This window comes from Hyla sarda, chromosome 1, assembly GCF_029499605.1.
Source record: "Hyla sarda isolate aHylSar1 chromosome 1, aHylSar1.hap1, whole genome shotgun sequence".
Lineage (NCBI taxonomy): Eukaryota > Metazoa > Chordata > Amphibia > Anura > Hylidae > Hyla > Hyla sarda.
In genome coordinates this window covers 127,124,077-127,136,553 of record NC_079189.1, presented here as the reverse complement: position 1 = coordinate 127,136,553, position 12,477 = coordinate 127,124,077, and the positions used below count along the sequence as shown (strand labels likewise).

Genomic DNA, 12,477 nt, shown 5'->3' with positions numbered 1-12,477 from the left:
CCCTGTGCCCGGGCTGCAAAAATAAACAAAATAAACTTTAACTCACCTTCCTACGTCCCCCCATTGCTCCGGTACCGGCCTCACGGTCCTCCACTGCGGTCCTCTTGCTGCTTCCTGGGGACTGTAACGTTACAGAGCCGTCAGTGTATCACCGGCCGCAGCGATGTCCCGCCTCAGCCGGTGATAGGCTAAGCGCACTGTCATGTAGGGAGCTCTGGCCGGCTCCTTACATGACAGTGCGCTCAGCCTATCACCGTCCAAGGCAGGACATCGCTGCGGCCGGTGATATGTTGATGGCTTTGTAATGTTACCGTCCCCAGGAAGCAGCAAGAGGACCGCAGCGGAGGACCATGAGGCCGGTACCAGAGCAACAGGGGAATGTAGAAAGGTGAGTTAAAGTTTATTTTGTTTATTTTTGCCGCCCAGGCACAGAAATATGTAAAATTCATGCAGTACAGATGTTCTTTAATGTCTATAGTTTAGACCCAAAAAGCATCACACTTAAAAAATAAATAAATAAAAAGATCAAGGCAGTGAAGGACATCATTCTTTATGTGTGCAATAGAAGTGACAGTAAAGTCCAAAAACATTACAGCTATGTCACATTGCTGCATGTTTTGACACACTATGTAGAGGGAATCCTTTGCTGCTATTACCTTAGAACTACATTCTAGTAGCTACACTATGTATTCCAACTCACTATTTAAAAGTAAGATACTGTAACAAAAAAAAAAGCTTCTTAAGTAGTATAGGAAGTGAACTTTTTTCATTGTTACATTTGCTAGCAAAATGATTACATTTATAATTCCCACTAGTTACGGAAATAGATCAAGTGTATTTTGAATGTTATTTTCCTCCTTTAACTTACTCAAGGTTAAAATATTTTTCAAAGTTTGTGATGTGCAGAGGGTTCTCCCCTTGGGATAATGCCTTTTAATTAGAATTCGTGTAAAACAGAACATTTTACACTGCTAAGATTATTCTTATTTTTATTACAACATATAGAGAAAAAATTAATTGAAAAATCATGAAGAATGCAGAATCTTACAGAATGGAATTTTCAGGACTATCTAACCTAGGCTAGGTTCACACTACGGAATCTCTAGCAGGAAAAATTCTGGCCAACATTTCCAAGAGTGGTCTGCACCAATGGAATCAGTCCCCCTAGTTTGCAATGAATTCCACTTGGAAAGAATTCCATAGTGTGCACTGTGCAGCGGAATCCCATTGACAGCAATGGGACTCTGCTGCACCAGATTTTCTGAGCGTAAGGCTAAGTTTACACTTGTTTTTATTTTTTCTGGCAGTTTTGAGTCAAAGCCAGAAATGTATTCAAAAAGGAATAGGACATATAAAGGAAGGACTTATACTTCTCCTCCCTTATGGAAATTTAGCCTAATTTCTAAACTGAATTACACTCTAAAATCTAGAGCGTGAACCTAGCCTAAAAGGGTTATCCAGCGGAAGCACTACTAGAACAAAACGCATAATCTACATCTTCAGAGAATATGAGATATATTGTTTATTATTAATTTTACAGCAAACGTGAATAATAAAACAACTGAGCTATAAGAGTATACAAATCCCTGAGATAAGCGCTGTTTATCCCTGCTGTCTCACATTCACTGAAGACAGGCTCCATAGAAATATTGTACAACTTTAGGCAAAGCTATTGAGCATTACTACTGCTTAAAAAATGCATCATTTTATTTAATTGTATAAGCAGACATAAATAGACATGATTGGAAGGTAACACTATTACAAATATGAGATAGATAGGAGAAAAAAAAAGAAAGTCCTAAACAATTGTGGGGCAGATCTCCTGAAAGTAATTCACCTTTGCCCCGACGTACGTTTCGTCACCGCTTTCTCAAGGGACGCTTTTGAGAAAGCGGTGACCAAATGTACATCGGGGCAAGATGTGGGCTAGCATCATCATCATGGGTGAGTTATCATCATTGTATGTTTAATATTGTGAGGAGTTAACGATAGAGGTATAAACAGTATGTATAGAGATATAAACAGTATGTAATTAGGGCTGGTATGTCCCTGATATCTAGAGCATCCTACCTACCCCGATTGTTTTCATTACTGTTGTGATTTGTATTAACTATCTCAAGGATTCTTATATACTCTTATTGCTCAGTTGTTTTAACATTTGTTGTAAAATTTATAATGAACGATATGTCTCTTTTATTCCCTGAATATGTAGATTATGCGTTTTGTTATAGTAATACTAAACTGCAGAAAATAAATAAATCAATGAATAAAAATTGGAGAGAAAGTAAATGTTATATTTTAATTTTTGTCATGGATATACAATAGTGTATATTATACTTTTTGTAACAGTTCCCACTACCTTTTTTATCGCTTTCTGTAATTTGTCCTTTTGTTGGACATGACTTGCACTACCCACACATTGAAGGTAAAGTGTTTGATGCTTTTTCCTGTATACTCTTATTTTTGTATGTTCTTTAATATTGTGTCAATTAATCTGCAGAAGGGTGAGTTGCACCTGAAACAAAAAAATATTTGTTATTATTTAAGACTTTTAAACAACAAAGACTTACACTGCAATGGCTATCTGTGCATGTGACGCTTTAGACCCATCTCTTGGAAAGCTGACAGCACCATATAGATGTCATTTTGCATTCTTCTCTTACAGTCCTCAACCGAGTTGTGACAATACCTCCACAGATTTGTCCTCATTTCTTTTACCGTATTTTTCGCCCTATAGGACGCACCGGCATATAAGACGCACCCAATTTTAAAGGTGCAAAATCTAGAAAAAAAAATATTCTGAACCCAACAGTGATCTTCAACCTGTGGACCTCCAGATGTTGCAAAACTACAACTCCCAGCATGCCCGGACAGCCGTTGGCTGTCCGGGCATGCTGGGAGTTGTAGTTTCGCAACATCTGGAGGCTCCGCAGGTTGAAGACCACTGGACTATAGGAGGTAATACTCATGTGTCCCTGCCACTTCGGACCCGTCACCGCTGCATCGCTGTCGCCGTGGTGTCCCCGACGCTCCGGACGTCTTTCTCCCCGGGATCCACGCTCTCCGCCGCCGTCATGACGTCGCTATGCAGGCCGCTCCTATTGGATGACGGGATGGCGTGCACGACGACGTGATGAAGTCGAAGGAGAGCGCCGGCCATGGAGGGGATCCCGGCACGGAGCAGACACCGAGGAGGCAGGTAAGGTCCCTCCCGGTGTCCCGATTTCACCGCGGTGGTCCCGAACAGCCCGACTGACCAGCCGAATTAGTGTCACTTTCCCTTCAGACACGGCGGTCAGCTTTGATCGCCGCGTCTGAAGGGTTAATACAGGGCATCACCGCGATCGGTGATGTCCTGTATTAGCCGCGGGTCCCGGCCGTTGATGGCCGCAGGGACCGCCGCGATAGGTGGGTGTATTCACCGTATAAGATGCACCTACTTTTCCCTCCAGTTTTGGGGAAGAAAAAGTGCGTCTTATACGGCGAAAAATACGGTAGATGCTTGACTACTGAGTTAACATACAAATTAAAACTCATTTTTATCATTTGATGTATCCGAATTGTATCACATAACATTGACACATTTATGTTATCTCTGCATAGGCAGTAAGAGAGGAAGGATATGCCGATCCTGGAATGGCAGCTCAGGATGCTATGGTATGTGAAAAGATATTTAGCTGATTATTTTATTCAGAAATGTATCATTTAAACAGTTTGAAATGTTGTGAATTGTTTCCACATTAATTTTAGTTGCTGTGCTAATACTAATGTGTCATCCGAAGTTTGTTAATGGTTTCTAGGTGATTTTTTTCTCACAATACAATAAAATGAAACCCAAATAATAAATCTTGACATCAGTATATCAGTGTTTCATTGTGTCATTAAAAGAATAATGTAACCTCACTGAAGTAAAAGTGCCTTAAAGGGGTACTCCGGTGGGGGAAAAAAATTCAAATCAAATGGTTCCAGAAAGTTAAACAGATTTGTAAATTACTTCTATTAAAAAATATTAATCCTTCCAGTACTTATCAGCTGCTATATGCTCCAGAGGAAGTTGAGTTGTTATATTCAGTCTGACCACAGGGCTTTCTGCTGACACCTCTGTCCATGTGAGGAACTGTCCAGAGTAGGAGCAAATCCCCATAGCAAAACTATCCTGCTCAGTTCCTGACATGGACAGAGGTGTCAGCAGAGAGCACTGTGGGCAGACTGAATATAACAACTGAACTTCTTCTGGAGCATACAGCATCTGATAAGTACTGTAAGGATTAAGATTGTTAAATATAAGTAATATTACAAATTTGTATCACTTTCTAGCATCAGTTGAGTTAAAAAAAAAAATGTTTTCCACTGGAGTACCCCTTTAAGTCAGATCGGTATAGTGCAGGACAGCTATGTGCTCACATGAGTGCTTGCTGGTAAACCAACCAGGAATGTTCCTAGAGAGAGTACACAGTGAGATCCTCTGAAAAATGGTGAATGTGAAGTAAACATGACCTCAGCATAAGGCCTCAGAGTTTGTTTCTATAAAGAGAGATATACAGTAAATCTTTGCCAAAACACTGTCTCTGTGATTGAATCACTCCTAAATCAGATCAGATTTTTTGATGATAGATTTTCAACTTGCTTGTACGGTGAACTAACTTAGAAACAACTATTCAAAAATTAAGTGAAAAGTTGTCTTCCAGAAGGGGGATCTTCTCATAGAAGATGGTAGAATATAAAGGAATCAATAATCTATCACATACTAATCTAGTGTAGAATGGGGTGGCCTTCTCAAAGTGGTAGCTTTTTAAAATATTACTGTATACCAGATCAGGGGCGTAGCTAGAAACCACGGGGCTCCGGTGCAAAAAATTGCCCTGGGCCCCCTACCACCTAACGACCCTCTTCCCCAATCCTGGACCACCCACTGTATCCACTGTACTCCTTGAATATAATACTGCCACCTACTGTACCCCCTGAATATAAAACTACCATCCACTGTACTCCTTGAATATAATACTGCCGCCTACTGTACCCCCTGAATATAAAACTGCCATCCACTGTACTCCTTGAATATAATACTGCCACCTACTGTACCCCCTGAATATAAAACTACCATCCACTGTACTCCTTGAATATAATACTGCCGCCTACTGTACCCCCGGAATATAAAACTACCATCCACTGTACTCCTTGAATATAATACTGCCGCCTACTGTACCCCTTGAATATAAAACTACCATCCACTGTACTCCTTGAATATGATACTGCCACCCACTGCACCCCCTGAATATAAAACTACCATCCACTGTATCTCCTGCATATAATACTGCCACCCACTGTACCCCCTGAATATAATACTGCCACACACTGTACCTCTTAAATATAATATTGCCACCCACTGTACCCCCTGAATATAATACTGCCACACACTGTACCTCTTAAATATAATACTGCCACACACTGTACCCTCTGAATATAAAACTACCATCCACTGTACCTCCTGCATATAATACAGCCACCCACTGTTCACCCTGAATATAATACTGCCACACACTGTACCTCTTAAATATAATACTGCCACATACTGTGCCCCTGAATATAAACCCTCAAAAATAACCATGCTATACGCTGTACCCTCCCACACATCATACATACATACATCTTGCTTACACACATCTATCATTCATACACACATTATTCATACATACATTATACATACAGTACATACACACATCATTCATACACACGTCACCTCTGGACCCCCCAAATACATGCATTATACATACATACACACACATCATACATACACATACATCATACATACACCCGCCGCCTCCAGATCTCTCTGCATAATTCATCTCCACACATCATACATACATCCTTCTACCTTACACACATCTCCACACATCATACATATACATCTTGCTTACACACATCATTCATACATCATACATACAGTACATACACACATCATTCATACACACGCCGCTTCTGGCCCACCACACATGCATAATACATACACATCATACATACAAATACATCATACATAAACACATATCATACATACACCTGCCGCCTCCAGATCCCCCAACATAATACATGTCCACACCTCATACATATATTCTTCTAGCTTACACACATCATACATACATACATCTTTCTTACACAACATCTATCATTCATACATCATACATTCTGTACATACACACATATCATTCATACACACGCTGCCTCCAGACCCAGAATCCCCCCATGCATATATACATCGCGCTTACAACTACATACATACATACATTACATACATACACACATTCTACACACATCATACATATACATACACACAACATACATACACAAACGCAATAATACAAACACACATGATACATGTACTCACACATAAAACATACATATACACACATCATACACACACACCTCACATAACACATACATGCAAACATCATACATTCACATGATCCCTCCCCCCCCCCGGTCCTTGGCCTCCTCACCTGCATACGCCGTGAGTTCAGGGTAATCCGGTCCTGGGAATCCAGCGTCGGAGGCATCAGGCCGCACGGAAGCTTTAGTGCCCTGGGTAGGCCAAAGCAGAGTCCCGTGCTACCGGGAATGCGGGAGGTTGGGGTTGGGGTGCTGGGTTTCTATGGGTTTTAGTTTGGAGGGGGGCACTGCTGGGGGCCCCTACATAGACGGAAGGCAACCCCCCCCCCCTGCCGGCCACCAGGAATATGCTGCCGTGGATGTTGGGGTCAGAGGCAGATAGGGAGCACCAGCTCCCATCTGCTTGCCAGCCTCCACTTCTTCCTCGGCGCCAGGAGCAAGAAGACGTTCGTGCCTGCGCGGCACACGTTTGCCTCCAGCAGCCAATCCGCTGCAGCAGGAGGAGGGGTAAGAGCCGCCGCAAACTTAAGGGGGAAAAAATTAAGTTTTTAAACATTGCATTGAGGCAGACAGCCCACTGGACGGCCCGGTCCCACCGGGCAAATGCCCGGTGTGCCCGATATCTTGTCCGGCCCTGGCTGCAGCATAGTAAAGGGAAGTGTCAGGGCCCCCCCCCCCCCCCCCGGGCTTCCGGGCCCGGTCACGATTGCGACCCTTGCAACCTCTATAGCTACGCCACTTTACCAGATATAGTAACCTTCTTTTTCGAGACGACCACTCCTTTAGGAGACCATGTTCCAAGAGGAGCATCTCTTTTTGTTAGTATTTAACATGGATTTATGTACTACTGTTTAAAGGCTCTCCTGCTGAACAAAGTAAAGTTAATAATGTATCTTGTTATGTTATAGGTTCTGTGGGAAGCATGTCAAAGAAGAACAGCGGAGCACAAAAATATGATGCAAATGATCTTGTGTAATAAAAGCCATCAGCAGTTATGGATGGGTAATGTTCCTTTGTTGTTATTGAATGTCTTGAGTAAGGTTGCATAAACAAACACTATTTTGTTAGATGAATGAAGTAACCAGAACTGAGCATCAGAAATGCTAAACTTTAATATAAGGTAGATCTGATGTTCTATAAACAGGAGCAGTTACGAATGATTAATGTCATCATATGATGTAGATTGTCCAGTGACTTGAAAGCTCCCATGCTGCACGTGTATTGACTAACTCCTTAAAGGGGTACTTCACTGGCCAGCATTTGGAACTTAAATGGGCACTGTCAGATACAAAAACATTTGATATGTTGTAAATCATGCAAAACCAATAGGTTTTGCAATTGCTTTCATTAGAAAATTTTCAGTATTTCATACTGAAATAGCCAGTCAGACAACTAGCCCCCCTGCCTGCTTGGACACATACTAGTCCTGCTGTGTCCATGAGTCATCACCTATGTCATGGACACACTTCCTTGATTGACAGCTGTGAGCGCAGGGCTCAGAGATGGTGGAAAAATACTCCCACTGTCAGCTTGTCTCCCGCTGCTGTCAGTGAGGACAAGCAGGGAGTTGTAGTTTTGTTAATGCTAGGGGAGATGTGAGCAGACAGCATACTGGGGGAGGGGGCGGAGACCTGCACAGTGAGGCCACACACCCTCCCTTTGAGAGGAATTCAGACTAGTGAGCTAAATTAAAAGTGTAATAAAAAAATAAATAAAGGTGCTAGACACATAAAAATTAGATGTACATGATCAGGATTAGGTACCGATAATGATATATATATATATATATATATATATATATATATATATATATATATATAAAAATTATTGAATCTGACAGGTACGCTTTAATGTTCTGACTGCTGTTTTCACGCTGCAGGGGTCAGCCACGCCCCTCGTGATGTCACGGCCATGCCCCCTCAATGCAAGTCTATGGGAGGGGGCATGACGGTCATCTCGTCCCCTCCCATAGACTTGCATTGAGGGGCACCGCCGTGACATCACGAGGGGCGTGGCCGACCCCTGCAGTGTGAAAACTACGTTCAGAACATTAAGTTGCGAACGCTGGCCAGTGGAGTACCCCTTTAAGTTAGAAAAACTACGTTCAGAACATTTAGTTCCGAACTCTGGCCAGTGGATTACCCCCTTAAGTCAGTTCCACACAGGCGCACAGAACAAAAGAAAAACTTCTTACATTGCCGAAGCAAGCAGAAAGTTATTTGCATAGGCCAGGCTCAGTATACTAGGACTAGGGATGTATCATGCTTCCTAATGAAGGATTTATATGCAAAATCTCACATATGTGATATGTTTAAAATGTTCTTCACTTCACTTTACAAATTTCTATTATGCATTACATTTTGCATAAGAAAAATGGCCAACCATACAAATTTAAAGGCTCAAATACTAATACAGTGGTGCTCACGGGTTCCCAATGCATATGGTGTGATTACCACAAAGAGAGAGGAAGGTACAGAGGCATGAGGCTATATGATAGAATTTAAATAAAGCAGCAATGCCCATTTTGACCACAACTCCATTCAAACAGTTGTAGGTTGCTGAAGCTGGCTTGCCATAAATGCTCAATTCATGATAAATGTGCCAGCAACCCTCAAAAAAACACTGGTTCCGACACCTTCCAAAAGCTTGGTCAGAACAGCCTAGATGGTAAAAAATTATTAAAAACTATCATCCGGTTTCTTTCGGTCCAATGATGTGCTCCCTCTGCCAAATAAAAAAAATGTTTTGAGTGCATCTTATAGCATGTGTAGCATTCAGTGATCTCTCACCAACAGACACACTACAGAAAAGTAGCCTCTGAGAGCCCTTTTTAAGTGGTAATGGGGGAAGCACTTTTGAACCCTCTTGTTACATAGTTGCATACTTCATAGTTCATGAGGTTGAAAAAAGACCAGAGTCCATCAAGTTCAACCTATATCCCTAATGAGTCCCTACTAAGTTATACCAGAGGAAGGCAAAAAACCCTCATACTCAAGGTAAAAATTCCTTCCCGACTCCAAATTTGGCAATCAGAATAGATCCCTATAGATTCTGTCCCTATAGACCTAATGTTATTGTAATGTTATTATTTTATTCTAATCCTGACCATGTACATCTAATTTTTATGTGTCTAGCACCTTTATTTATTTTTTTATTACACTTTTAATTTAGCTCACTAATCTGAATTCCTCTCAAAGGGAGGGGGCATGGCCTCACTGTGCAGGTCTCCGCCCCCTCCATCAGTATGCTGTCTGCTCACATTTCCCCTAGAATTAGCAAAACTACAACTTCCAGCTTGTCTTCACTGACAGTAGTGGCACACAAGCTGACAGTGGGAGGATTTTTCCTCCAGCTGTGAACCCTGCTCTTACAGCTGTCAATCAAGGAAGTGTGTCCATGACATAGGTGATGACGCATGGACGCAGCAGGACTAGTAAGTGTTCAAGCAGCGGGGGGGGGGGCAGTTTGACTGTTTTTTTTTCAGTATGAAATACTAAAAACTTTCTAATAAAAGCAATTGCAAAACCTATTGATTTTGCATGCTTTACAACATATCAAATGTTTTTGTATCTGATAGTTCCCATTTAAGATATTTTTAAATGTCTCCCATTTAGTGTCAGTATTCTTGTTTTTGAGGACATTATCCCAATTTATATTGTTAAGGGCTTCTCTGTGTTGATCAAACTTTGCCTTCCTAAAGTTCATTGTTTTTGTGGCCCCTCGAGAGATTCCTTTATTGAAGAACAAGTTATAAAGTATTATATTATGATCACTATTTCCTAGGTATCCATCTACTTGCACATTAGTTACTCTGTCAGGTCTGTTGGGTAATATTAAATCCAGTAGGGCACCCCCTCTGGTCGGGCCCTGCACCATTTGGGACAGATAATTGTCTTTAGCTCAGAAACCTGTTTCCTTTATGAGATTCACAGGTCTCAGTCTCCCAGTTTATATCAGGATAAAGTCCCCCATTATTATCACCTCATTCTGTCATTCTGATTTGCTTCCTTGTTTATTTTCCACAGTAATTGATCTTCTGCCTCTTCCATTATGTTTGGTGGCTTATAGCAAACCCCTATCAGAATTTTTCATTTTTTATTTCCATATATTTCTACCCATAATGACTGCACATTATCGTTTCCCTCCCATATATCCTCCCGCAGTGTGGCCTTCAGGCTCAATTTCACATAAAAACAAACTCCTCCCCCTTTTTGTTTTGCCCGATTCTTCCTGAATAGACTATAACCCTGTATGTTGACCGCCCAGTCACAGCTTTCAACCAAGTCTCTGTTATACCCACTATATATGTCATAATTTTCCTCAGACATCAACCTCTCCAGTTCCTCTGTTTTATTGGACAGACTTCTGGCATTAGTCAGGTGTTTTCTTCCTATGAAGCCTATCCTTATTAACTATTCTATCCTCCGCTGTCCCCCCTAGGTACATTAATAAGTTTCCCTTCTCTATCTATACTATCTTCCCCCTCTACGTTGTAGGTTCCCTCCCTCCCAGTCCCTAGTTTAAACACTCCTCCACCCTTCTAGCCATCTTCTTCCCAAGCACAGCTGCACCCTCCCCATTGAGGTGCAGCCCGTCCCTACGGTAGAGCCGGTAACCAACAGTGAAGTCAGCGCAGTTCTCCATGAACCCAAACCCCTCCTTCCTACACTAGCTTCTGAGACACTTTTTTACCTCCCTAATCTCCCTCTGCCTCTCTGGTGTGTCTCGTGATACAGGTAATATTTCAGAAAATATTACCTTGGAGGTCTTGTGGCAAGATCCAGGGTTTTGTAAACATACACTAATGGATAATTCAGTATAAAGCTGTGGTCAATGGTAAAGCAAGCGAAAACTACTGTTGTAGCTATAAGATCACAAATAATAAGGCAGTGTAATATCACAGTATAATACAAGAAACTCTGTGGTGTATACTTACAAAGAAAAACAGATTCGAAATTTCTTAGAAATACCGAACATAGTTCAAACATCAGGCAATTGTTATATTTTGCTCATGGTTGGTTTTAAGTTTTGGAATTTAGTTAATTTGGCACAAACAGGCACCAACTGTAAGCAAACTTTACTCCAAAAAATTTTTGGCCAGCTTCCCCAGGACAGGCCATTTATAAATTGCAGGAAGGGTTTTCTAAAGACTCACTGTTAGTTGCTGCAGCATTTTAGTTATTTTGGTACTTTACTAAAGTAGGCTGTTATTTAGAAATTACATTGGAAAAAACATTTGAACTGTATCTATTACAAAATGTTAAAAGTGATGTTTCTTGTTTAAAGTTTTTCAGGAATTCCAAAATGTTTCTGGACAAGACATAGCAGCAGCAATTGAAGAATGTTATGATGGATACTTTCAGCAGCTTCTCTTGGCAATAGGTAAGTAGACAAAAAAATAGGAAAATGTATTATATTTCATGTGTTTGATAAACTTTTAATGCCAGTTTACTATAGCAGTTTACAGTTAGTATTCCTAAAAGGACTGTAAGGTGAAATGAAAAAAAAAAAAAAAAAAAAAAAAAAAATATATATATATATATATATATATATATATATAGCAACAGGAGAATACAGCAGCACACTGCTAGCACAGAGATATAGATGAAACATGAGTATATAGATAAAACATGAGTATATAGATAGAACATGAAAAGCTATACAGCTGTAATGCAATAAATGAAGATATGAAACTATGAAATTATGAGGTACTTAGCTTGCAAATTTGGCGCCAAATAGCGTGGACCGTCCCACCACGGTAAGGTGACCTCATTCTGGGAAGGACCCTACACTGTGAATATGCCTCTGTGTGAACAGTACGGCAGGCATGCAAGGTCTGAAACATCCAAGGCACCTTATATACACCTAATAGAGGTGGGTGGGGTGCAGGAGCCAACATGGAGGTAGCCACTCCCCCGTATGTGTAATACAACCAAAGAATAAAGTTGGCCAGCACTATTAATTCCAAACTATTGTAAAAACCTGGCTTGCAGGTGCAGGCTGCTGGGCTAAATATACAACAACTGGAGAATACAGCAGCACACTGCTAGCACAAAGATATAGATGAAACATGAGTATATAGATAGAACATGA

At 41.0% G+C, this 12,477-nt stretch overlaps 1 protein-coding gene across 1 annotated transcript in view; it reads left to right on the top strand.

Annotated features, from left to right (window-relative positions):
• Positions 1-12,477, top strand: part of ANXA10 (annexin A10) — an 88,044-nt gene that overhangs the window by 41,473 nt on the left and 34,094 nt on the right. The window contains exons 6-8 of the mRNA XM_056551716.1: positions 3,604-3,657; positions 7,293-7,386; positions 11,671-11,766. Of these exons, the coding sequence (XP_056407691.1) occupies positions 3,604-3,657; positions 7,293-7,386; positions 11,671-11,766 (244 nt within the window). The remainder of the gene's footprint in view (positions 1-3,603; positions 3,658-7,292; positions 7,387-11,670; positions 11,767-12,477) is intronic.